The following is a 26,748-nucleotide window of genomic DNA, read 5'->3' on the forward strand; positions in this document are numbered from 1 at the left end:
AGAAACAAACCGCATGAATCACAAAGGCCTCCCTGGGTGTGGTGTATTTAAGATGACCAGTTTCCTGAGCCCCTGCTAGGGTGAGGAGCACCCAGGGTGAGGGCCAGGACGTGTGCAGGTGGCCACTTACACCTGGGCGGACTCTCGCTCAAGCAGGGCCTCATTGAGTAGCTGGTTGAGCTCATGCTCATCCTCAGAGGCGTCCACCACGCGGTCAGCCAGGTCCTGAAGGCGCAGCCTCCGACGAGGGTTGGGGAATGAGGGGTTGTCAGCCTGTAGGACAGGGAGGCAGAGTTGGGGGACAGACAAGAGAGGGTAGCGGGGAGGAGTTGGGAAAGATGGAGGTGTAAGAGAAAGGGAACAGAAGAGATCACGCTTAGGAAGACTAACCCAGCTCTAAAATCCCTTTCCAGGAAAGTACTTCTGATGCTCCCAATGGCTCCATCCTGGTTAGCTTTAGACCCAAAGGTCCAGTCCGTCCCAGTCCCCCAGGACCCCAGCTGCACTTGGCAGTGGTGGTGCACTAAGTACCCCATCTCCCTGGCAAGAGACCTGAGGCAGCTGCCGGACCAGCCAGTCCCAGCATGTCCTGCTGCATGGATGGGGGCTGCATGTCTGCCTTACACATCAGATCCAGGGACGTGAATGATTTCTGACCCCAGGGCTCAGGGAGCTATTAAAGAAGCTCACACCTGGCTCACTCTGGAGAAGATCTGAGGGGGAGAGCGATAGGAGAGAAAAGGATGTCCTTGTCGCCAGAGGGCTGACATGGAGCAGTGCAGGTGGAGCTGAGACACCCACCACTGTTTTACTCCCAGTCACAAAGGGAAAGCATCGGTTCTAAAAACAGGGATCCCAACAGTGATTACGCAGCCATCAGTTCTCACAGGACCAGGCACACCAGAGCTGTCTGAATGGGTCCCAGAGTACATCAGGGCGAGAACCAAGACCCTGGCCCAAAGCACAGGGGCACCCATGGTTGAGTCGGACCCCCTGGCCCCATATGTCTCCTCTGTAAAATCATGCAGTGTGACACTGACTAATGGTGAGGACACAAAAAATTCACAGGCTGCTAAAGCTGTATCTGTGTCCTTCTTGCTACTGGGTCACATCGAATCTGTATTTCCACTTTCCATCAAGAAAATCACAATTAGGAAAAGATACTGAATGTTTGGCGTTCAAGAAAAACCCAACTTTCTTTAAGCCTGTCTACCTCGTTCTCCAGCATCTAATCTAAAGGCATTAAGGAGAGTTTTTTGGTCTCCCCCAGACAGTGAGACTGACCAGGCAGAAATTCCTGTCTCCTAGCATTTGCCTTAATCAGTGAACATTGTAATGCACAAATCCTAGATGCACTTCCACAATGTGGCCTGCCTCTGTGACAGCATGCTACCTCCTTCTCTTCATGGGCCTTGGAAATGCCCCATCAGTGCATGGAGCTTGTGGGGTTTGGGCTCAGCCAGAGGGGTGAGCCAAAACAGTCTCAGATCCTATAGAATTGTCCACAGATAGGCCCTCACCAATCTTAGATCTACAAGATTCTGGATTGTCAGAACCACAGGAGGGAGGGGGCATGGTGGCTCACACCTGTAATCCTAGCACTCTGGGAGGCTAAAGCAGGCAGATTGCTTGAGCTTAGGAGTTCAAGACCAGCCTAAGCAAGAGTGAAACCCCATCTCTACTAAAAAGAAAAACTAGCTGGGCATTGTTGCGGGCACCTATAGTCCCAGCTCCTTGGGAGACTGAGGCAAGAGAATCACTTAAGTCCAAGAGTTTGAGGTTGCTATGAGCTATGACACCATGGCACTCTACCCAGAGCAACAGAGTGAGACTCTGTCTCCAAACAAATAGGGCCTCAGAGGAAGCCCCTCATTCAACGTCACTTACCCCCACCCCATTAACTGATGAGGAAGTAGAGCTGGGAGGAGCCAGGGTGAGTGTCCTGCCATCATTGCTAAGAAGGAGCAGATCCTGAGTTAGCAGCTGGGTCCCCTCACCCTTAGTATGGGATTCTTGCTGCAACAACTCATCACCTTCCTGCCCCCTGCCCACATCCTGACATCAGTGAGCTCTCCTTGCCCTTGGTCCTGTACATACCTGGGCATCTAGTTCCTCAGGCGCCTCCGATGTGGAACCAGTGGTATGGACACTCCCATTGGGCTCCTTGGTCTCAATGAGGGCAGGAGAGGTGGGCTTGGAGGAAGTCGGGGCTCCATTCGGCAGGGCCTGCAGTGGAAAGTCATGGTCATTAGGGATCCCAGACACTGCCAGCTGCCCCTTCCAGCCCGTGGTTTGTCTAGAATCAGTCTGGAACCTTCCCACTAGCATTTTAGAAGCCTTATTGACTTAGGAATTTCACTATTCAGTCCCTCTTCTAGAACAGTAATTTCAAAATGCTTTTAATTTTCTAGTATCAATTTCTACTATTAAAATTTTTCTAAGCAAAGACAGACCTAGTTGTTCCAGATCCCATTTCTAAAACAGTAATTTGGTTAGACTGACCCATAGGTCTTTTTTGGTGTAGAGCCCCTGTCAAATGCCAGTTTCTCCAATGATTAGTGCTTTTCCTTGATAGAACAAGTTAGACACTGTTACACTGGAGAACAGTCCATGTGCATATGTAGTAAGTATTGACTGAGTACCTACTACGTGATACCAACTATTCTAACTCCCGGGGAAACAGACCAAATGTCCTGACCTGTGAAGCTCACACTCTAAAGAGGAAAGGCAGACAATAACAAAATAAGGAAGTAAAATATACACAGGAAGCTGGGAAGCTTTGCTACGAAGAAAGAGAAGGCAGGAAAATAGGCTCAGGGAGTGGCAGGGAGCCCAACTGTAAAGACAGCAGGTGTCACCATGAAGGTAACATTTCACTGGAGACCTGGAGGTGCAAATCACACAGCCATCTGGGCAGGAGGATTCTGAGGAGAGAGGACAGCCAGTGCAGAGGCCCCAGAAAGAGCATGTGCCTGGAGTATCTGTGTGACAACAAAGAGGCCAGTTGCTGCTAGAGCAGACAAGTGGAAAGCAGGGGGTGTGGGCCTCCATGACCTCCAGTAGGCCTTCAGCTTCTACTCTGGGTGACATGGACAACCAAAGGATGGTTTTGAGCAGGGGAGCAATGTGCTATTATCACTTGATGTTTTATTATCATTATTTTCTTTTTTTAGAGACAGAGTCTCACTTTGTCACCCTCGGTAACACAACTCACAGCAACCTCCAACTCCTGGGCTTAGGCGATTCTCTTGCCTCAGCCTCCTGAGTAGCAGGACCACAGGTGCCCGCCACAACACCTGGCTATTGTTTGTTGCAGTTTGGCCAGGGCCAGGTTGAACCCTCCACCCTCGGTGTATGGGGCTGGCGCCCTACTCACTGAGCCACAGGCACCGCCCACACTTGACGGTTTAGTAGGATGACTCTGATTGGTGTGTTGAGAAAGAGGGTGGAGGGGCAAGGGCAGGTGCAGGATGGGAACTCTGCAGTGATCCAGGCACAAGATGAGAGTGGCTCTGAGGGCGGGAAGTGAGGAGGGTGTGAGAGTTGTGGGGTTAGAGGTACCATCTTATAGGAAGATGGAACTTCCTAGTGGATTGGAAAGAGAGGAATCAAGAATGACGTCAAATTTTTTGATCTGAGCAATGAAAAGAATGGAGTTGCCATTAACTGGGGTGGGGAGGGCTGAGGAGGAGCAGGTTCTGGTAGGAAGAGGAGTTTGGCTTTGCACAGGTGACACTGGAGGGAGGAGACAGAACACAGCGGATGCCTGGTAAATATGTGATGAGTGGCACATGACAAAGGGTTAATTTTTCTGACAGACGTAGAGCCCCTACAGATTTAAAAACAAGAAAGCCCTCAAAGGTTAGAAATGAATATGCAATTTATGGAAGAAAATCACCTGGGTGAATGACCATGTTAAAAACGCCCAGCCCTGTCAGCCTCCTCCTAATTAAAGAATGGAGGCTCAAACAGTGAGATATGGTTTTACCTTCAAAATTAACAAAGATAGGCCAGATGTGGTGCTACACACCTGTAATTCCAGCACTTTAGGAGATCAAGGGAGGAAGATGACTTGAGGTCAAGACCCCATCTTGGGTGTAGACCCCATCTCTACAAAACTAGAAAATTTCACCAGGCATGGTGGAACCCGCCTGGTAGTCCCAGCTACTCAGGAAGCTAAGACAAGCAGGAAGCTAGCTGTCAGAAAATTAGAAAATTTCAAGATGGGAAGTAGAGCCCCATGAAACCAGACTTGATCTTGCCACCAAATTCATGAGTTATTGGACAAAATTCAAAATGAGCCTTTTTACTATGCTATAAAAGTTGATAGTAATTTAGCTACCTTGGAGAGGTGCTAGGAAATTTACAGTTACTAGCATTTACCGTTCTTAATTCATTGGAAAATGCCATTCTTTTAAAAAAAATTCCCACAAATTGGTTTTACTGGGGATGACCTTAAAGTCACAGAGCAGTAGTCAAATATTTGTCTTTGTGACACCATCACTTATTCTTATTTGTTCTAATCTTGTATTTTACTTAAATCCTTACAAAGAGCATAATTTGAGTCAGGACTTCTGAGCCCATGATACTCCAGTGTGGATTACAGATGGGAAAACTAAGGCACAGTGAACCTCACTTAGCAGAACCGTTTTTGTGAATCTTTTGTGCTTGAGTCATTGGGATATTTTACAAGTAATACAATCTGAGTTCACTAAGCCTAACGTGTTAGCACAGGAGCCCTGGGCCAGTTGGAACAGGGCCCTGCTGTGTATTCCCCCACACTGCCTGCATAGGACAGGAGCATAGTCCAGAGTTGCTGATGAATTTAAATTAAACTTCATTTCAATACGTCATCAGACAAATAAATACATTTCTAATGAAAACATAGGTGGTGTTTACTAAAAGACTTCTTTCACTGACATTTGGAGGCAAGCCAGGTTTTGAGTATTTTTGTAAGTTGACTTTTTAACAATTTCTTTAGTACCCCTGCCTGAAAAACATAAATTTCTAGATGTGAAATGCTAGTTTAAAGGTGATGTAGTTTACAGCTTACTCATGCCGCCTACTCACTCCCCTGTGTCACCCCAGCTATGCCCTTGATACACAGGGCACTTACTCACTTTTTTTTTTTGTAGAGACAGAGTCTCACTGTAGTGCCCTCGGGTAGAGTGCCGTGACGTCACACAGCTCACAGCAACCTCTAACTCTTGGGCTTATGCGATTCTCTTGCCTCAGCCTCCCGAGCAGCTGGGACTACAGGCGCCCGCCACAACGCCCGGCTATTTTTTGGATGCAGTTTGGCCGGGGCTGGGTTTGAACCCGCCACCCTCGGTATATGGGGCCGGCGCCCTGCTCACTGAGCCACAGGCGCCGCTCCACTTACTCACTTTTATACTTTTTTTTTTTTTCTTTAAAGAGATGGGGTTTCACCCTGTCATCCAGGCTGGACTGCAGTGGTGTGATCACGGCAACCTGCAATTATTGGGCTCAAGTGGTCCTCCAGCTGTTTTTTCTATTTTTAGTAGAGACAGGGTCTCGCTCTTGCTCAGACTGGTCTTGAACGCAGATGCTCAGGCAAACTACTTGCCTCGGCCTCTCAGAGTGCTAGGATTACAGGCATGAGCCACCACACCTGGCTCTTTTTTGGGTTAAGAACACAAAATACCCTGTCCTATCCTTCACTTTAACGTTTACATCCAGTGGGTAAGGACCATGTCACAACCACCTTTGTGCTCCTCCTGGCTGAGCACCGTGTCCTGCCCAAAAGGAGGGAACTAACAGACATCGAAGGGCAACCTGGCTAGCAGGGTGGAAGCAGGGCTGTGATTCAGGGTCCAGCTCTGCCGCCTGCTAGGCCTGCTGCTTGTGCAAAGTTTGGGGCCTCACTGTCTCCTCTGCCAAGAGGGTGTGACAACAGCCTTCTTCTCTCAGGGGGTCTGCAGGATTAAGTAGAAATAAGGGATGCAAAGAAGGCCTCGATAAATAGTGGTCATGATTAGATTTGTTGAATGGCTGCTTTCTCTGTGTGTTTGATTTGCTAGTTGTCACACACACCTGGGGCTGTGGAGAAGGGGTCTAGTTTTCCTTTAAAACTTTCAGGAGTAACCTCTTCAGCAATCATGGCTGCAGCCTCACTAGAGTGAGCTTTGCTTCAGCCATAATTAGGCACAAGTCTCAGCCATGGGTGGTCCTAAGAGACATGGCATCCCTGAGAGCCACCGAACTCTTTAATTGCTGAAAATCTCATTAGGTGGATTCTCTTAACTGAGAGAAGAGTCCTGATGCTATTCTGACAGATTATGAAGACTAAAGCACACTTTCCTCAAGGATTTTTATTGTTTCATGCCTTAGATTTAAATCTTTCATCTATCTCTAACCAATTTTTGTAAGTGGTGAAAGGTGCGGGTCCAGTTTCAGTCTTTTACATGTTAGCCTGGGGAAAGATTTTATGAAGAAGACTTGTGTGGCCATTGCAACAACAACAAAAATAAACAAATGGGACTTAATCAAACTGAAAAGCTTCTGTACAGCTAAGGAAACAGCAACCAAAGCAAACAACCTTCAGAATGGGAAAAGATTATTTGCATATTATGAATTGGACAAAAGCATGATAACTAGGATCTCCAGAGAACTCAAATTTATCAATAAAAAATGACCCAACAATCCCATATATCACTGGGCAAGAGACATGAATAGAACCGTCTCTAAAGAAGATAGACCAGGGCGGCGCCTGTGGCTCAACGGGTAGGGCGCCGGTCCCATATGCCGGAGGTGGCGGGTTCAAGCCCAGCCCCGGCCAAAAATAAAAAAAAAAAAAAAAAAAAAAAGAAGATAGACCAATGGCTAACATATGAAAAAATGCTCATCATCCCTAATCATCAGGGAAATGCAAATCAAAACCACCCTGAGATATGCCCAGTGAGAGTGGCCTACTTCACAAAGTCTCAAAGCTGCAGATGCTAGCGTGGATGTGGAGAGAAGGGAACACTTTTACACTGCTGGTGGGACTGCAAACTAATATAATCTTTCTGGAAGGAAGTATGGAGAATTCTCAAAGAACTCAAATCAGACCTCCCATTTGATCCTGCAATCCCATTACTGGGCATTTACCCTGAATTAAAAAAAAATCCTTTTATCATAAGGACATTTGCACTAGACTGTTTATTACAGCTCAATTTACAACTGCCAAAACGTGGAAACAACCTAAATGCCCAGCAACCCAGGAATGGATTAACAAGCTGTAGTATATGTACACAGTGGAATACACTAAAAAAGATGGAGACTTTACATCTTTTGTATTAATCTGGATTGGGGTGGAACACATTCTTCTTAGTAAAGCATCACAGGAATGGAGAAACAAGAATCCAATGTACTCAGTTCTAATATGAAGGCGGTAGATGAGCTGATACAAGGTGGGGGGCAGGGGAATGAGGGAGCAGGGAGAGAGGAGGACGGGGGGGGGGGTCACAGTGCATGACACACCTCTTGACGGTGGGACACAATTATAAGAGGGACTTTACCTAACACATGAAATCAATGTAACCCAACTCTTTGTACCCTCAATGAATCCCAAACGATAAAAAAAAAAAAAAAGAATAAAGCAATCCCCGGATTCAGGGAGGGATGGTAGAAGGATTCATTCCTGCAACAGCTGCTGGTGGCTTTAGTCAGATGGACTGTCAGGAGGTTTATTTTTGGTTGGTGATCAGACCTGGGGAAACTGCTGAGTACCTCGGTCTCTCAAGACCCCACATGCAGATCAGAGCAGAGGGCAGGACCACACAGTGGCTCTGCTGTTTCTGTCCTATTATTTCAGTTACCCCCCAGGAGACCTCTCCAGCCTTGTTTCTCCTCCTTGATGACCAGTCACCCCCTCCCCACAGCCCCTCTGAGCCCTCTCTCCTTTGGTGTCCACATCACTCCGGTAGCTTCACCCACTTCTTCCATGCAGGGGACCATATCCCCACCCCGGCCAGTTTCCCGAGTGCTGTGGCATGTTTCCAGCGGCCTCCCCTTTGGGTGCTGTCTCAGGATGTGCTCCCGTCACCTTCATTTCCCTGAAACCTCTGCAAGGCTGCGATCATGCATCTCTTGCTCAGTGGGACTCAGCCTGCCCCTGCCTCCCTCAGTCGGTCACCTTCAAGTCCTGCCAACTCCTATTCTACAATCTTTCCAACACCCCCTAAAACCTAGGGGGCAGGCTAGGGGACTCACCGAGCCATTGAGGCCATTTTGGGTGGCTGTTTTCTTCACCTCTGGCTTGGAGGCAATGATGAGGTAGGTTTCAATGCCCTTCTCCTCTAGGTAATCACAGCGGCTGCCCCCATCGCCTGGCTCCACGTCAAACTCTCCTTTCAAGCAGTCCAAGGTGCTCTGGGAGATGTGCACGCGCCTGGATTGCAGCCGGGGAGTCCCTGAGCACCGGCCAGCAGCAGCCTTCTCCCACCCCCGGGGAGGTCAGCAGACTATAGACACACCGGCTGCTGCTCAGGCCTGTCTTCCAGGCACGTCGGGCCCGAGACCAAGAGCCCACCACGAACTAGCCTTGGGGGCAGAGGGTACTTACTCCCGCCAAGCCTCAGCATTGGATCCCTAAGTGAGAATAGTTTTTCCTCGTGGCAGTTGGGAATATCAAAAGTCATAAGGAAGGTGAAAATCTGCTCTGAACCCTGAAGTTGTAAGGTCTGATTATCTTCATATTGCCGGCTGCTGGCGGGTAATAAAACCCGTTTCTGAGGAGTCACAACTGAGGGAGAGAATCGGAACTGCCTTGGAAGAGAGCTCCCTGACCAGGGGGAAATGCCCAGACTGTCCACCCTGCAGGCAGGGCCTGCCTGACCGGCTGACCCTGTAAGAGAGCAAGTAAAACGCACCAGCGCCTTGTAACCTCAAGGTCCTGCTCCTGCGCCTGTCAACTCACTGTTATACTGCAGACTTTGGGGAGACCTCGGCTGTGACATCTGCAGAGCTAGGGAAGCCCCACAAGTGGGTAAAGGGGAAGAGATCACTGTGGGGGTCCTGGCAGGAGAAGTCACATCTAACATCATCCCCAAGAGGCAGGAGCCCCAGGGGAGGTGTCAGCACCACACCTGCTGCAGGGTGCAGGGCTGCTCCTGGGCAGACGGGGCTTTTCTTTGAGGCCTCCCATCCCTCAGCGGGACAACAGCCCAGAGGGGTGGATGGGACGGCCCCTGCCCTGGTCCTCACACCTGCCCACTCAGAATGGCACTCACCCAGGGATGCCGCCGGCCTCCATCTTGTTGGCCACAGTGACGTCAGTGGACCACACGTCGTACTGCCAGCGCTTCTGGCCCAGGACGCCCCCCAGCACAGTGCCTGTGTGCACGCCCACTCGCATGTCCACCCCGGTCTTGGTCTTCTCCCGCACATACCTTCCAGGTCACACAGAAAGGAGGCGTCTGCGTGTGGCCCTCACAAGGTGGCAGACCTCCACCCCCCGGGAGGGCTTCTGCACGACCCCCCATTCCCATCCAGGCTGAGGCCCAGCGGACGCAGCTTTCTGTCTGCCTTGGGGCTGAGCGGCCTGCTGCAGGACCCAGGCAGCCCCAGGCCTGTGGGACTGGCGGCACAGCGGCTCTCCTCCCCTCTCCCTGTCCCCTGAAGGCCCTCTCCCACTGTCACTTATTCGCTGGTGCAGCTAAGATTTCACTGAACACATTCTAGGGGCTGCAGACGCAGAGGTGAGCAAAACGCCTGAGAACTCCAGGAAGAGGCAAAGAGGAAATTCAGAAATTTGCCTGCCAGGGGCGGGAGAGAGAAGGTTGAGGTTTCCCATCTTGAACTACCGCCCCCTTCCCTAGGTAAAAGGCAGCATTTCTTCCTTTCCAGGCCAATACCAGAGGGGATCTAACCTGGAAGACTAAAAAATGCAAAGCCGGGCGGCGCTTGTGGCTCAGTGAGTAGGGCGCCGGCCCCATATGCTGAGGGTGGCGGGTTCAAACCCAGCCCCGGCCAAACTGCAACAAAAAAATAGCCGGGCGTTGTGGCGGGTGCCTGTAGTCCCAGCTGCTCGGGAGGCTGAGGCAAGAGAATCGCGTAAGCCCAGGAGTTAGAGTTTGCTGTGAGCCGTGTGACGCCACGGCACTCTACCCGAGGGCAGTACAGTGAGACTCTGTCTCTACAAAAAAAAAAAATGCAAAGCCACCCTCTCAGAGATGGGGAGGGGCCTCAGCAGGCAATTCCCTTCCCACTTCAGTGACGCTGCCACCCAGGCTCCCCAGAGAGCTTCAGTCACCTGAGGAACTGCCCTTCCTGAGATCTCCCAGGCCACTCAGAGCAGTGACAAGTAGGAAGGGTGAGGGAAGACAGTTTACCTCCCTCACAGCCTCTGCCCACATCACGGCTTCGGCAGTTACCTCTTTAGCAGATGAGGAGGGCAGTCCCTGAACCCGTCTGTGGGGGGCACGGTTAGGAAACACTGAGGAGGCAGGAGATGTGCAGGAGTGTCCCAGCAAAAGTGGGTAGTGTGGCTGGGCACAGTGGCTCACGCCTGTAATCCTAGCACTCTGGGAGGTGGGGTGGGAAGATTGTTAGAGCTCAGGAATTCAAGACCAGCCTGAGCAAGGATAAGACCTCCTCTCTACTCAAAAAAAAAAAGAAAACCTAGCCAAGTGTTGTATTGCACCTACAGTCCCAGCTACTCTTGAGTGCAAGAGTTTGAGGTTGCTGTGAGCTATGACACCATAGCACCCTACCCAGGGTGACAGAGTAATACTGTCTCAAAAAAAAAAAAAAAAAAAGTGGGTGGTATGATCCATCTCACAGCTGCTTTTTCCAGGAAAAAAAACAACAACAAAATAAAATAGTGGAGGAGGGTTGGAAAAGTAGGCCCTAGAACCTGTAGAGGTTTGGAAATTTCCCTTGGCTGTGAGGAATGTAAGCCACGCACTGACTTCCCAGAGGTGGGGACTGTGCCACTGCCAACCAGGGCTGAACCCTGTGAGCTGCCTTTCACACCTCCAGTGGACCCCTCCATGGGGCCTTGGCGGGCATCCGCTGGACCAGCACAGAAGGCCTGCTCCTCCACCGGTGCAGGGTCAGGACCATGTGCCCTAGGGGCCCCTCCCTCCTGGAGGCACCCCACTTACGAGATGGCCTCCACCATGGCGAGCCCCATGAGGATGGAGCAGACGGCATGGTCCTCGCGGTAGTCGGGCAGGCCGCAGATGCAGTAGTAACAGTCCCCCAGGATCTTGATCCGCAGCTGGTGGTATTTCTGAAAGGGCAGGGCACAGCCTATGCTCCTGAGTCCCTCCTCAGCCACGGGACAGTGGCTAAGAGAGCAAAGGAAGGACAAGTGGGAGGAAATGAGGGAGCCAGTGAGGGCCGGGCACAGGCGGGGTCTGGGCACTTACAGCTGCCAACTTGTCGAAGCGGGCAAAGAGCTCGTTGAGCAGCTTCACGAGCTCCTGGGCACTGCAGGCAGAAGACAGCTGGGTGAAGCCCACGATGTCCGCAAAGAGGATGCTGAGAGAGGAGGGAACCACAGGTGGTGAGGTGTGCTTGACACCACCACCAGCCCCTGTCCCAACCACAGGACAGCCAGGATGACAGTCAGTGGGACAAGGTCTTTGCTCAACCTCCAGAGCAGGGAGACCCTGGTGCTTCCAGCCAATATCAGGGCCTAATACTTCAGCTGGTCCTTGTGGACTTCCCTGTTGCAGGCCTCCCTGCCCTGAGGGGCCTGGGGTCCACCCACATTGCCCCACTCTTGCGCTGGGCTGGACACATCCTCCTTCCTGGAATCATGGGTCAAGGTTCTAGCCCCAGTGCTGTCCCTGAAGGGCTAGGTGATCTCACAGGAGTCCCTTCCCCGCCCTAGCAGAAGTCTGTCCAATGATGAGGTTTGACCAGGCAGCTTCAAGCATGTGGCAGCCCTGACGTTTGCCAGGCTTCTCCTGCAAACATGGGTCCCTGGGGAAACTCTCAAAGCCCTGAGTACTCAGCAGGGCCCACAGGGACGCATTGCGCCGCGCCCACACCTGACGTTCTCGTGGCGGTACATGTACATGGTGTTGAACTGCTGCTGGTCCTTCTGGCTCTCATCTTTCTTCATGTCCTTCAACATCTCATCGGCCACATGCTTAGGCAGGATGGACAACATGAGGTTCTCCTGGGAGAAGGAGACGGGGGTGAGAGGGGAAGGCAAGGCCTGGCCTGGAATTTTCCAGAGGCGAGTTCAAATAATCCTGGGGAGAAACCCCTGCCTGGAGAGAGATGTCATCCAGGACCGGCACTGACCTTCCATAGAGGCCTCAAGACCCACGGCCGGAGGCAGCCAGGGCCCAGGACAGGCAGCTTCTGTCCACGAGAGGCTCAGAGTCATGCCAGCCCCTTCAGAGCGCTAAGGGAGTCAGAAGTGCCTCAGGGAAACCCACACATGGCTTTGTGCTCAGCATCCTCCTCGTGCCACAAGAAGTGTGACGACCCCTGTGTCGGCCACTGTGCTTTCAGCTCTGAGGACAAGATCTCCGTGGAGTCATCTCCTGTTACCCACCAGGCCTGATAGTCAGATTCGACCTGAGGACCTCTCGTGTACTAGGTGCCACCCAAGGTGCCCGTGATACAAAATCAGAGCACAGTGCGCACCTCAGAGAGCCGAGGGTCTTGTGGTGGACACAGGTGGCCCAGTGCAGTGGGTGTACCGCCCCGCACGACCAGAGAGGGGACAGCAGAGGATGGTGCACGCAAGAAGGGAGGAGGCATTAAGGAAGCCCTCCTGAAATTGAGCCTTTGCTCGAGGTGCTGAGTGTTCCTGTCAGAGGGGCCACATCTACAAAGGCACAGGTGCAAACACAATGGCAGGGTCAGGGACCCGCGTGTACTTCAGTGGAGGCAGAAACAGACACAGGGCTTGGGAGCCAGGCATGGGTTAGACTAGCGGTCAGCAAGCTGTGGCCTATGGGTAAACTGGCTGCTGTCTGCTTTCGTTAATAAAGTTTTACTGCCACCAGCCATACTCCTTTGTTTACTGATTGTCTCTGGCTGTTTTTGCACTCCAGTGCAGAGCTGGGTAGTTGCGACAGAGACCATATGGCCCGCAAAACCAAAAATACTTATTATGTGGCTCTTTTCATAAGAACCCTGTGGCTTGGGCATCTGAGAGGATAGTTCCCGTCTCTGAACAGGGAACACGGGAGGAGCAGCAGATGTGAGGGAAAGGCAGGAGTCTGGCTCTCAGGAGCTGCAGTCACCGCATGGGGGTTTCCCTTTGGGAGCTGCCAAAGACGGAGCAGAGGGAAAGAGAAGAGTGGAGAGCACTGACAGAGGAGGTGCTGGAGGGTAGGAAGTGGGTGGAGACCCAGGGAGCCTTGTCAGGGCGGAGGCTGCCCCTGCGGGGAGGAGATGATGATGGTGGCTGGGGAAGGATGATGTGAGAAACTTGAGGGAGAACCTCGAGTTGAGGTTTTACAGGATGGAAACTGTCAAAGGTCAAGGGGCATGAGAATTGTGGCTAACAGCAAAGTGACTTATCTAAGGCCTATGGGACAAACATCAAAAGAGTGAGGCTGGCCCCGGAGGAGGTAGAGGCCGCAGCCAAGGGCTGAGATACAGAAGTAGCCAGAAGCCATAGCGGGGAGGCAGGGAGGGTTGAGGGCGGAGATAGGGCTGGAGGGCAGGCAGCCACTGAGCCCCAGTAGAGCAGGCGACCAGCCAAAGTGTTGCCAGGGGTCAGCTGTTGAAGTCTGAGTGAGGTACGCGGACTCAAGATATCCAGAAGATCTATGTCCTGTGGGTCACAGGAGTTAACTAGGTCTGGGGTGACCAAAAAAACTAAGAGCTAGTGGCTCGGTCCTTACCACCTGAGGCATGACCAGGGCTCACTAGACCATAGTGAGGCTGTGGGTCCCAAGCCATTGGGCCAGGAGCAGGGGACCTCACCTCCTGCTGAGGCCTGCACAGGAAAGATGGACTGGGTGCAGTTGCTCCCTGAGGCACCAAAGAGCTCAGCTCAAGTGCACATCAGACACACCTGCTTTGGGGCAGGAGCGGCAAGTGCATCTCCAGGACAGAGCTGAGGCGGACAGTAAGCTCTTTTCTTCTGGGTGGGGCTGTCAAGAGGTCCCCAGAGATGGGGGTACTCTCATTTTGGAAACCAGAAGTCTGGCACCTGGCCTCCCCGGGGAGAACCAGCCCTGCAGACATAGCCCGCTGCAGACATAGCCCCTCCCTTCTCCCAGCAAGGGCCCCACACCAGGAACTCCATCCCGTCACACCAGGGTCCCTCTCGCCTGTGTTCTGTGGTTTTATGATGAGAATTAATCATCCTCTTTCTTGCAGTGAACCATACCATTAGGACAAACGAGTGTGCCTGGCACCAGCTCCAGGCTAAAGCACTTACAGCGGTTTTACTATTATTCTTCCATTTCCACAGCGATGTCTCGTCACTGTGAAGAACTTTGTAAATGGCATCATTACAGCTCAGGAATGAGAAGCCAAACCCACTCTCAGGAAGCAGAAGCCTGTTCTCCGGGGCCGCGCAGCTCAGACAGAGCAAGTGCACAAAACATATGGGTCCCCGCCCACCCCAGAGGGCGCTGCCTGGTGCGGGAGAGGCTGGCCAGGCAGGCAGTGCCCACTTGCCGTGTGCTTTCGGCAGGTTCCTGAACTTCCCTGTGCCTCAGTCCCCTAGGCAGTAAAGCAGAAGGACTAAGAGAATCACTAGCACGAAGTGCTCAGATCGTGCCTGGCACATGCTAAGTGCTCAAGGTGTTTTACTTATTCTGACATAAAGTATTGCTGAGGAGCAGATGGCTCAGAAAGATGGGCTTGATCCTCCTTTGGGCTTCAAAGCTGGCCACAAGTTTACAGAGTAAGAGTTCCAGTGGGATGTCCCAGGGTCAGCAGAAAACCCTTTTGTCACGCAGCCAGGCCTCTTAGCTCCGTTTAGCAAGGGTAGGATGACAAAGGTATACAAAGAAGGATCCTGCCTCCCATTCAAGTCTCAGCCCTCCCACGACGTGGGCACACAGGGCGCTGCAGAGGCGAGGGGGCGCAGGTGCGTGAGCAGGGAGGGACATGGAACGTGAGGTTTGCAGCCCACACACTCAGGCCCTTGCCGTCCTCTCTGACTCTACCTCTGAGCTCTGTCCCTCCAGGGAGCCTCTCTGAGTTCACTTGGAACCTTGGAGACACTAGAGTCCAATCCAGTTCTGTAAAGGGCTCCCTGCCTTGACCAAAGTCCCAATTTCTCTCCAAACACTGTCTCTGACATTGTCAACTAACACAGAACAAAGGCAGCAGCAGTGGCAGTGTCACAACACCCAGCTATTTTTAGAGACAGGATCTCCCTCTTGATCGGCTGGTCTTGAACTCCTGAGCTCAAGTAATCCACCCTCCTTGGTTTCCCAGAGTGTTGGGATTACAGGTGTGAGCCACTATGCCTGGGCTTTACAATTGTAATGTGATTTTCATACTGAATTGAAAGCCACATCTCATCTCTTTAAAACTCCTGGTATTCTGAATGCCAATGCTATTCAATGATAGTCACTGAGTATCGTTATGCATATTTACATATGCATATATACATATTACATATATAATGACTATATCAGTAGAATAATGACATAATTGGTATACAATTGAATTATGATAGGCATTACCATATCAATTTTTGTGATCAACCTTAGACCCCTTTGGATCATCTGTCCTTTATAAAAATTACTTGTGTGCACAGAGGCCACCTTTCCCAGGACTGTGCCTTTTCAAGCTTGTGGGCCCTCAAGTGCTGGCATACGGCTGCTTCCCTCTTGAACACTGTAGGGGGTTGGACAGGTTTCCAGAGAACAGGACTGTGGAAAATACTTCCTTAACTTGAAGCTATGTTTTATCTTATGGCCTAGACCAGGCGTCCTCAAACTTTTTAAACAGGGGGCCAATTCACTGTTCCTCAGACCGTTGGAGGGCTGGACTATAGTTTAAAAAAAAACAACTATGAACAAATTCCTATGCACACTGCACATATCGTATTTTGAAGTAAAAAAAAAAAATTCACACCAGTTCATGTGGCCCACGGGCCGCAGTTTGAGGATGCCTGGCCTAGACAAATAGAGGGACTGGTGATTGGAGGCTGAGGAAAAAGATACGGAGATAGTAATGATTAATTCCAAAGGTGGCTCTGTTAAAGAGATAAAGCATTTTACAAATCAGAAAATCTTGTCCAAAGATTTTCATCAAAGGCTTTGCAGGGCAGAGCAAAGATCACTGATCCAAAGTTAGGCTACTAAATAAAGGCCCTGGACAAGCACTTCGCTCCTCTAGGCTTGGTTCCTCATCTGTAAATGGGTGATCTCTGAGCCCTCTTTCTTTGTTCAAAGTGTAAATCCTTCCAGAAAGGAAACTTTTCAGAAGATATAGAGGATGTATTTATAAAGTGTGTGAATAGCCTATTGGGGTCTGGACAATTGGTTAATATGAATTTTGCTTCAGAGTGACTTGCTGAAATTCAAAAGGGATAAATGTAATAACCTTGAGTTCCCCAAACCAAGCACAGAACAGAATGGAGAAGGCATTATGCATCAATATGAGGGTGGGTGTGGGTGGGGAAAGGTAAGTCTACCATCTGGGATATTGTTAGATTTAAAATGAATTCCTAACATAGGCTCGGCGCCCATAGCACAGTGTTTATGGCACTGGCCACATGCATCAAGGCTGGCAGGTTCAAACTCAGCCTGGGCCAGCTAAACAACAATGACAACTACAATCAAAAAATAGCCAGGCGTTGTGGTGGGTGCCTGTAGTCCCAGCTACTTGGGAGGCTGAGGCAAGAGAATCGCTTGAGCCCAAGAGTTTGAGGTTGCTGTGAGTTGTGATGCCATGGCACTCTACTGTGGGTGACATAATAAGACTTTCTCTCAAAAAAAAAAAAAAAAATAGAATGGCCCCGGGCTGTGTGACAGAAAATAAGGGCCCCGGACCTACTGTACCAGCTGGTTGGATGGTTACAGGTCCTTGAATCACTAGGCCTTGGTCAGGGAGGGACAGAAGGCTGAGTTCCAGCATCTGAGGATGGCCTGATGCCGAGAGGCTGGGAATCAGCCTGGAGAGGAGAAGACCCCATGGGATCATGGAGATGTTGTCAGGTCTGAGGAACACCATTGTGTAGAAAAGGGATGGGATTTGCTTTGGAGGCCCCAAGAGGAAAAGGTAATGAGGAAAGGCTGCTGGAGAAGAAATAGTTGCTTTCAGAGGAGGAAGAATATTTTTAAGACTCAAACAGTTCAAAGAATGTGCTGCCCTGAGAGGTGGTGAACTCCTCTTCCTGGACGCTGGGCAAGACAGCTGCAGGAGGAGTCAAGCCCGGGCTGGGAGGCTGGGCCGGGGCTGGGGGGTCTGGACAGTCTCGGCACTGAGACCCGGGATGTTAAGATGTGGCTCTGCACAAAGAGAGGAAGGAGGCTGTAAACGGCATCACGTCGCCCCAGCCCTGCAATTCCGTGATGGTCATAAACACACAGCATGCTAATAAAAGTCAAGTCCTTGACACTCCCTGGGAAGAGAACCAAACAAAGTCCAGAGAGAAAAAGAACAAGCGCTGGCTCACACCTGTAGTCCCAGCACTCCGGGAGGCCACGGCATGTGAATCACTTGCGCTCAAGTTTTTGAGACCAGCCCGAGTGAGACCCCGTCTTTCCTAAAAATTGGAAAAACTAGCCGGACATTGTGGCGGGCACCTGTAGTCCCAGTTGCTCGGGAGGCTGAGGCAAGAGAATCACTTGAGCCCAGGAGTTTGTGAGTGCCGTGAGTTCTGATGCCATAGCACTCTGAGGGTGACAAAGCGAGACTCTGTCTCAAAGAAAACAAAACCCAGGGTAGAGCTCTTTCGGTAGATCAAAAATTACCCAGATCCTGGGAGGAAGCACCCCAGGCCTGTTCTGGGCAGTTTGTAGCCCTGGAGTGGGGTGAGGGCTGGGGGCGGTGGTGGTCTGGTCCCTTGGAGAAGAGGCCACACTGGCCTGGGGTAGGATGCTTGGCCTCACAACTTCCTGGGCGAGGATGCTTCATCTGTAAACAGATTTGCTCAGGTGGGCTGTGAGCAGTCTGTCAACATGGCCTCCTCCTTCCTCTTAGAAGGAAGCAGTCAATCCCCCTTCTCCTTGGCAGTGACTCCTGCCAGGCCTCGCTTTGTGCTGGCTCAGGATTGAGATGGAGGAAGGAGGCCAGCACTGCTCCCAGGGGCCCTCCGAGTTGTTACAGCCGATACTCTGATGAGGCATTCAGGAGTTAATTACAGCAAGGCAGCCAGGAGGGATTTGGATAAATGAGCGTGGTGGTAAGAAGCTTAGTTTCTACAACATCCTTGTAAGAGGGAGGGACAGAGAGTTAAGTGGACAGAGACCAACCATATCCAGGTGGCCGGGTGTGTGCATGCACACGAGTATCTGTACAGGTGTGTCCATGTGTATGCACATGTGTGTCCTACATATGTGCTGTGTACCCTGGGGCACACACAAATACATGTCACTGCAATCTACCACAGGCTGTGAGCAGACCCGCGGATGTTCCACAAACCTGTCTGAACTGGTCCTGATTGATCCAGATTCTTGGAGCTTTTAGGCTTTTTAGAAGCCAAAAGGTCACCGGACCTCACCTGACCTGACGGCCTGAGCAGAGGAGGTGGAGGAGGCGGGAGATGAAGAGCAGAAGGCTCAGGCCCACTGGCTCGGGGAGGGCAGAGGCCAGACAGCTGCCCTCTCCCTGACGGGAGGATGAAGGACAACAATGTGTGAAATTCGGGAACTCCACTGGTGCCACCATTTAGATGAGGGGGCCACACGTACTGTGCCTGTCCAAACAACATAGTCACACCCTCAGACACTCAAAGAATAGCCATTGGGCATCTATGCCAGTCCCTGAGCTAAACTCTGGAAAAGGCAGAGGCAACCAGTACTCCAAAGAGCTGGGACAGGCAGGGCAGTCACGTCAGTCAAATGACTGGTCTCCCCGGGCAGGAGTGCCCCACTCTCTCCCACTGAAGGCTGTTGGAGGGGACTCAGAGGAGTGAGAATCTCAGCACATCTTAGAAACAAAACCTTCCAGCAGCAGGCCAGGGGGTGGGGGACCTCCAGATCCCCAAGTGCAGCCCCTCAACCAAATCCAAACTTCACAGAATAAATCCCTTCATTAAGAGGATTTGTTCTGTACAATTTGGATTCATTCAAAAGATCTCACTCAAGGATCTGGAAGGCCACAGGCTGCCCACTCCTGCAAGGACCACATTGAATCTCACCGTTGAGGAAGCCACATGAACAAGTCAGCACCAGGCCATGTCACCTCCAACAGTGTGGAAATCACACGGGTCCGGGTCAGCCCAGAGCTCTTACCCTGCTAGAGTGCTGAGTGTGGAGGACTCTGGTCACTGGCCTGGACTCCTGCGTAGTTCCCAGAGAGAGGCCACTGTGCAGGTCGAGGTGACTGTAATCTCAAGGAGAAAGCCCACTGGACCCAAAGACGGCCACACATGTGTTACCTGGAGCCCCTGCCAAGGGTATTTGGCACAGAGCAGGTGCTCCTTAGAGATTTAGTGAGTTAATGAGCTGTCAACTAGGAGACGGGACCCAAGGGGGAGTCATCACCCTCTAAAACAGCATTAACAGAACTTTCCACAATCACAGAAGTGTTCTGTACCTGTGTTATCAAATATGGTGTCCACTAGCGACATGAAATGGGCCTAGTGCAACTGAGGAAGTGACTTTAAATTTTTTATTTTAATTAACTTAAATAGCTACATTATGGCTAGTGGCCACCATGTCACTAGAGACGACACAGCTCTAGAACACTGTGGCAATAAAGCTCAGCTCACCCTCAGAGGGGCAAAGAGCAGCTGCCCGGAGCTCTGTGTTGAGAAGGCTGCTAAGGTCACACCTGTGATGGGTGGGCAAGAGTGCCCACCATGTCTGCTGTGGAAGTGCACACCACCCACTTCTGTCCTTGACCCAGCAGCTCAGTGGCACCCTGGCCACGAGGACCCAAGTAAATTAGAGACAAAACTTCCACCTGCAAAGGGTGCAGGGTGGTTTGGCTTCGCTCCCTCTGCTGCCTCCTCATGAGCAATAAATCTCACCAGGGCTCCTTCCCAAGGCTGCTCCCACCTTCCTTTACTCTATACCCACGGCAGCCACTCCAGCCCCCCACTTAAACCAGTTTCTGTCTCCTGACTCAAGTCCCTTCCACATGAGGAACAAAAAGTGCTCCTCAGATGAGGCCTCTGTCCATCACAGCATCATTCCCCGTCACCTACCACCCCACACACTCACCCCTTCCCCGCAGCCCTCCCTGCTCACTAACCTCCACCCCTGCCCTACCACTCGGATCAAGACTCCTTTCTCCCACCAAGTAATTTCATTCCTCTTCTTGAAAAGCAACATAAGAATCCACGTGGCCCCAGCCAGATTTTCTGGATTCTCTATCCCATGTTACTATGGCCAATTTGGGTACATCCCACTATGTTCCAAACCGGCAGGCCAGGACACCAAGGGGTCTCTGCCTGATTACCAGGTGCTCCCCTCTTTGTACCTTTTGGTTGGCTTCTGCTGAGACCCTGAGTGGCTCTGGGGCAGAGGAAGGTGAGGCAGGTCTAGGACTCATCGGTGGCACCTGTAGCAAACTCACCTATCTTGTTATCCCTGGGTAGAAGCAATAAAGTACATCTGAGGTTCGTCAGGTGCCATGTGGTCACTTACTTCTGCTGAGCTCGCAGCAGACAATGACGTGCTGTCCTGTGTGAACTGACGTCCTCACCCCGGCAGGCCTGTACAGAAGCCTATGCACACAGGCACAGAGCCTGCAGCCCACTACATATGTGGTAACGCACAGAACGAGCTCCACACACCAAATCTGCCCGAGTGGCCCGTCCACACTCCACCTGGATGTCTACAAGGCTAATGTTGGGGACACATCTCTGTGGCTGCAATTAAGTAGATGATGGGTTTGACCCACTACGTTAGATGCTTCACACTACAACTCAGCCACTGTGCAACGAGCAAGAGAGGACAGAGCTCCCATGGAGAGGGTGGAGGAGTGTGCCTCCTCCACCTCCACCTCTTTCCTCTCCCTCACCCGGAGAAGGCAGGGCTCCCAGCACCAACCTCACAGGACAGCAGTGGGCACTTTGAGGGTTGGCACTGGAAGCCCAATCCCAAGCCAAGAGGCAACTTGCCTCTCTCTTGCCCTGATGCCCCTCTCCCCCGCTGACTGCCCGTAAGAATGAGGCTCAAGGTTGAGATTTCTCTATGCCTGTCCTCATAGCAAAAGGTCTTGAAGGGAACAGTGAAGCAGTCTTGGGCACATGTCAAAGTGGAGGGATATTCAGAAAATAGGAAACAGAAGCTGAGCTGTTATGAAATAGCAGCATTCCAGAGTCCCAGGGTCTGGGACTCCCGGGAGAGGGTTCTGAGTCTCCTGGTAAATGGGCAGTTTTGCCCTCTATGGACCTGTTCAAGGGCAGAAGGTCACCCACCTAGGGAAAGACTGTGGCCCAAAGAGGAAACAATCTATAGTGACAGGTGACCTTGGGCACTGGGTTAAGGCAGTACAGGCAGAGTGCAGCAGCTGTGATGTCTATGGACATCCCCCCAGGAGCTGGACGCAAGCCTGCCGGTGGCTGGTGACCAGTATCCACCTCAGCTGCATTCCCCAGGGCGCTGAGGGGGAAGACGGAGAAAGGTTTTCTGACCTAGACCCTGTGTGGTCAGCCCTGGCCTCTCCCTCTAAATGTCCCAGGCCACAGCTTCGTCCTGGCTGGAGGTGGGTGCTGAGGGCAGGCCTCACTCCCTGATACAGGACAGGTGTGGGGCTGGCTGACCACACAGGACACGCTCTGAAGGATGTGCAGCCTGGCCTGGCCACCCCCATAGCCCTTCCATATTCCCCACATCCTCCTTCATCCACATCCCACTCCCCTGGAGATGATTCTGAGTACATGGTTTAGAACGTCTTATAATCCTGCAGTTTGTACCTGGCAACCGATGTGTATCAGGCAGATTTTCTGGATGCTTGCTGTTGCCGGGTGGCAGTTGGGGTGCTTAGCAACCCTCAAGGTCCCCAGCTAACCCCTAGAGTATGGCCGCCTGGGGATAAAGACAAACAACTCCAGCTCTTTCATCTGGGCCTGTGCTCTACCTTAACATGCCCACGGAGCCTGGAACCTCTGGGGAGAGGCCTGAATCTACGTGGCCCTATTCCACAGGTAAATGCCATCAGACTGCCTAAAAAGTTAGACGTGTGCTCAATAAATGCAAAGAGAACCACTTTGCATGCTCAGAGAGCTCCAGATTCACATGGCCTCAGAGCGGGGCAGGACCCCTTGCAGAGGAGGCCTGGGTGGGAGGCTTAAGCCACAAAGCCACTGGAATCTGCGACCCAGATGCGCCACAGAAAATTTCAAAATTAGTGGAGTGAAGTGGTTCTCACCTGGAGTCCCAGTTACTGGGGAGGCTGAGGACTGCTTGAGCCTAGGAATTCAAAGCTGCAGCGATCCAAGCTATGTTCAGGCACTCTACCCTGGAGACAGAGTGAGGCTCTGTCTCTTAAAAAAAAAAAAAAAAAAAAAAAATTGAAGACATTAAGCGCACCTGTCAGGGTTCTGGGGGATGGCCTGGTGTGCCTGGTGTGGCACAACCTCAAATAGTCCCTTAACCAGGACCAGTTCCAAACCATCTGTGTTTCCTCTCCTACCGGGGCTATCTGTAGCCCTCTACCAAAGTGTTTTTCCATCTGTTTTCTCATTTTTATTCTCAGGAGGGGCTTTCACGGGAGGAAAGTGAAATGGGATCATGCAACCTCTATTACTAGCCTGCACTCATTGCCAAAGACACATCAGCTGACGCTCCTGGGATGTAAAATCAGCCCAGAGCCCGAGCTACCCAACGTCAGCCCCGATGTCTGGGGAAGGAACAACCTCTGTCCCACTTGGAACCGAGGAAAAGGGTGCACGGGCCCCAGCCACCTCCCATCCTACCTCACCACTCTGCCTTCCGCCAGTGCGACCCCGAGGGGTGGGGCTACTGTGACAGTGACGCACCTAATACTCCCAAAAAGCTTAACGGGTTTTAGGCTCCCCTCTGCCTTCTTCCTTCATATGATTCTTAAACCACTCTCAACAATGTTATTTTTAATCCCAATTTTTTAATTCAAAAAAAATTTTTTTTGCAGTTTCTGGCCAGGGCTGGGTGCCACCTCTGGCATATGGGGCTGGTGCCCTACTCCTTTGAGCCACAGGTGCCGCCCTTAATCCCAATTTTTTAGAAGATTAAATGGAAGACCAAAGAGGTGAAGTGCCAATGTCACACAGTGAGAAAGTGGGAAATCTAGGGCTGTCTATTCCCAGAAATGCTAGCAGAGCATCAGATACAACCCCGGGTCTAAGTTCACTCATTGGGGCTCTCCCCATGGTGCAGACTCTGGTGTCATCACAAGGAGAGGAATATGGAGGACAGTGGGAGTGTGCAAGGCTCAGGGTCTTCTGTCCTTATGAGCGAGGACTCTCCCAGGGCTCACCAGGTGCCTTTCTGTCTAGTTGTTAAAAGTTAGTTTGGATACCAGGTTTTCTTTTGAGGTGATAGAAATGTTTAGAAATGTTTGAGGTGATAGAAATGTTTAGCCAGAGGGCCCATTGCACAGCACTCTGAGTGTGCACTTTTATTTTATTTTTGGAGACGGAGTCTCATTCTGTTACCCCAGGCTAGAGTGCTATGGCGTCATAGCTCACAGCAACCTGAAACCCATCTCTATTTTTAAAAAATAGAAAAATTAGCCTGGTGTTGTGGCACACGCTGGAATGTACACTTTTAAATGGTTAGTTTTATGTTACGTAAATTTCACCTCGGCAAGAAGAAAAAAAAAAAGCAATCAAGAAAGTCTTTTCTATCTGGGAACCCAATCTACAACATTACTTTTTAAAAATTACTTTTAAAAGAAACTCCCAGGTTATGGGAGATTTATTGGTCTCTTCTATATTTTTCTGTATCTTTACAATTTTATCCAACAATCCTAATATGATGGCAGGCAGTCTGAATGCCTACTATGTACAGGTGCTATGCTAAGTAAATGCTTTTTATTTACCTTCCTTAGTACCATGGGAGGTAGGCAGAGACTCCAGTGTCTGGGTCTTAGCTGCTACCTATATAAGAATAAGGACTCAAATTAGGACACTCAAATCTCGGGACAGAAATAAAAAGACTTAAATGAATGTGCCTCTATCGGTATAGTTTTCTTTATACTTGTCTATTCTTACCAAATATTATACCATGCATGCTAATAAAGAAAAGAGACTTTTCCAGACTTCAGAATGCCTGGCTGTGACTTGAACCAAATGACTACGAGGCAGGAAAAGACCCACTGATGTTACCCCTGTCTTGTGGCCTGTTCCCTGGGGCTGGGCATTTCCAGTAGGAACTCTTGTAGGAGCTTCAGGGGTTCCAAGAGCAAAATATTTTCTAGATAAACAAGAAAAATCTGACTTTTGCAATTACAAGTAGTGCTGAATGTGACTTGCATTCATCTTTTGTCACTGGTATATATGAAGTATTGCAATTTTAACAGAGTTTTCTTTTCTTTTTTCAAATGTGTATACATTTTTTAGCACCATGTGTGTGCAGGCATGTGTATGAAATTGGTAAATTATATACCCTTAGATCCAGCAATTCCACTTCTAGGTTTTTATTCCTTCTCCAATATACTTACGTATGCATACCATGATGTCTCTGTAAGGATAATTATTACAGGAATGTTTACAATAGCAAAAGACTGGAAAGAACCTAACTGTCTACCTAGAGGAGCCTGGTAAAATAATGATAATAATGATACTTCTATAGAACAGAACGCAACGCAGTCATTAAGGAGGATGGGGCAACACAGTATGGACTCAGAATGCTAAGATAGGAGGTGATTGTGTGCAAAAGAGTGAAAAGGCTACTCTGTGTGTGTGTGAGAGAGAGAGAGAGAGACCTCTATATACACCTATGGAAATAAACAGAATGCCTGTTGAAGGGTGAACATATATGCAGCAGATCCCAGGGATTTTCCAAAGGACTGAGACTGATGGCTAGGGGAAATGGGTGTAGGGTGACTTACTGTTCCTGGTAAACCCTTTTTCATACTCTAATAATTTTATACCATGCGTACTTTTAACTACAGGCAGTCCCTGGGTCATGAACGAGATAGTTTCTGTAGGTTCATTCTTCCGTTGAGTTTGTATGTACGTTGGAACAGGTACATTTGACTATTACCTGTAATAGCCTCCATTCATCAGTACGACTCGTACATCAGTTGATGTTTATAACTCAGACACTTCCTGTTATAGCCTCTGTTCATAAGTGCCAGTTGTACCTAAGTCGGATGTTTGTAACTCAGAGACTGTATTTAAAACATTCCTAAATAATGTCTAACTTTTGCTTCTCACTATTACAGAGAACTTCTATCAGAGCAACCTGTCAGCCAAGAACAACTACCAAAGCTGGATAAATACAAAAAAGCCTAGATCTTTAAGGGCAATGGAAACAACCAAAGGGCTTATGACCCCAGAGAAAAGAGAACCATACAACAGTGAGTATGACTTTCTGCATACTATTTATTTATGTTTTTATTTTTTAAGACCGAGTCTCACTCTGTTTCCCTGGGTAGAGTGCAGTGGTGTTATCATAGCTCACTGCAACCTCAAACTTCTGGGCGTAAGTGATCCTCCTATTTCAGCCTCCCCAGTAGCTGGGATTATAGGTGTGCACCACCATGCCCAGCTAATTTTTCTCTTTTCTCTTCTCTTCTCTTTTCTCTTCTCTCTCTCTCTCTCTCTCTCTTCCCCTCTCTCTCCCTCTCTCTCTGTCTCTCTCCCTCTCTCTCTTTCCTTCTTTCTTTTTTTTTGTAGAGACAAGATCTCACTTTTCCTCAGTCTGGTTTGAATGCCTGAGCTCAAGCAATCCTTCTGCTTCAGCCTCCCAGAGGGCTAGGATTACAGGCATAAACCACCACGCCTGACCTCTGCACACTATTTTACCCTTTAGCACCTGTAGGAGGCAGAGACCAAGAATCTAAGCAGAAAGTGACAGCTAAGGGGTTAGAGACAAAGGACAGTTTCAGCAGTCTCGCAGTGCTGGAGAGTGCAGGCTACCACAAGCCAAGGACCGGCCTTTCAGTTAAGAGCTCTACAGAGCTATCTCCTAAGAGGAGACACAGAACAGAAACAGACCAGCTCTCAGACTGAAACCTGGCCTTAAATCTTCCTGACCCCACATTGGATCGATGTGTTCTGTCCCTACTCTAACCATCTGCTGCAAGAAAAGTCAATCCTCTCTGGGTGGACACAGTATTATACAGAGCCACGACTATTTTTCCACCCATAATATCCAGTATTTAATTTTAAAAGGTCAGGATGCCAGAAGACAGAACCAAAAATCAATTAAAAAATGCATACCCACGAGTATTCCAGATACTATGTCAGAAACTTTAAAATAAATGTTTAATATGTTCCCGAAAATAGAGGACACAATGGAATACTTAACCAGGGAACTGGAGCCCAGTTTCAAAAATCAAATGGAAATTCTAAAGCTGAAAAAAATGTAAGGATTGAAATCAGAGATTCAGTAAATACACTCAATCACTGTTTTGACAAAGCAGAGGAAGAAAAGATGAGTGAACTGGAAATTAGGTCAGTAAAGATACTCAGTCTGAAGTACAGAAAGAAAGAAAAAAGGAAGATTCGGGAAAAGGAGGAGACAGTTCTGGAACGTAGTA

General features: G+C 50.1%; 1 protein-coding gene across 4 annotated transcripts in view; it reads right to left on the reverse strand.

Annotated features, from left to right (window-relative positions):
- Positions 1 to 26,748, reverse strand: part of ADCY3 (adenylate cyclase 3) — an 89,238-nt gene that overhangs the window by 14,687 nt on the left and 47,803 nt on the right. For all 4 annotated transcript variants that reach the window (XM_053589459.1, XM_053589457.1, XM_053589458.1 and 1 more), the window contains exons 4-10: positions 12,003 to 12,133; positions 11,376 to 11,487; positions 11,109 to 11,236; positions 9,234 to 9,392; positions 8,215 to 8,392; positions 2,098 to 2,226; positions 131 to 273 (exon numbers count right to left, since the gene is read on the reverse strand). In XM_053589459.1, the coding sequence (XP_053445434.1) occupies positions 131 to 273; positions 2,098 to 2,226; positions 8,215 to 8,392; positions 9,234 to 9,392; positions 11,109 to 11,236; positions 11,376 to 11,487; positions 12,003 to 12,133 (980 nt within the window). The remainder of the gene's footprint in view (positions 1 to 130; positions 274 to 2,097; positions 2,227 to 8,214; positions 8,393 to 9,233; positions 9,393 to 11,108; positions 11,237 to 11,375; positions 11,488 to 12,002; positions 12,134 to 26,748) is intronic.

This window comes from Nycticebus coucang, chromosome 4 (genome assembly GCF_027406575.1).
Source record: "Nycticebus coucang isolate mNycCou1 chromosome 4, mNycCou1.pri, whole genome shotgun sequence".
Lineage (NCBI taxonomy): Eukaryota > Metazoa > Chordata > Mammalia > Primates > Lorisidae > Nycticebus > Nycticebus coucang.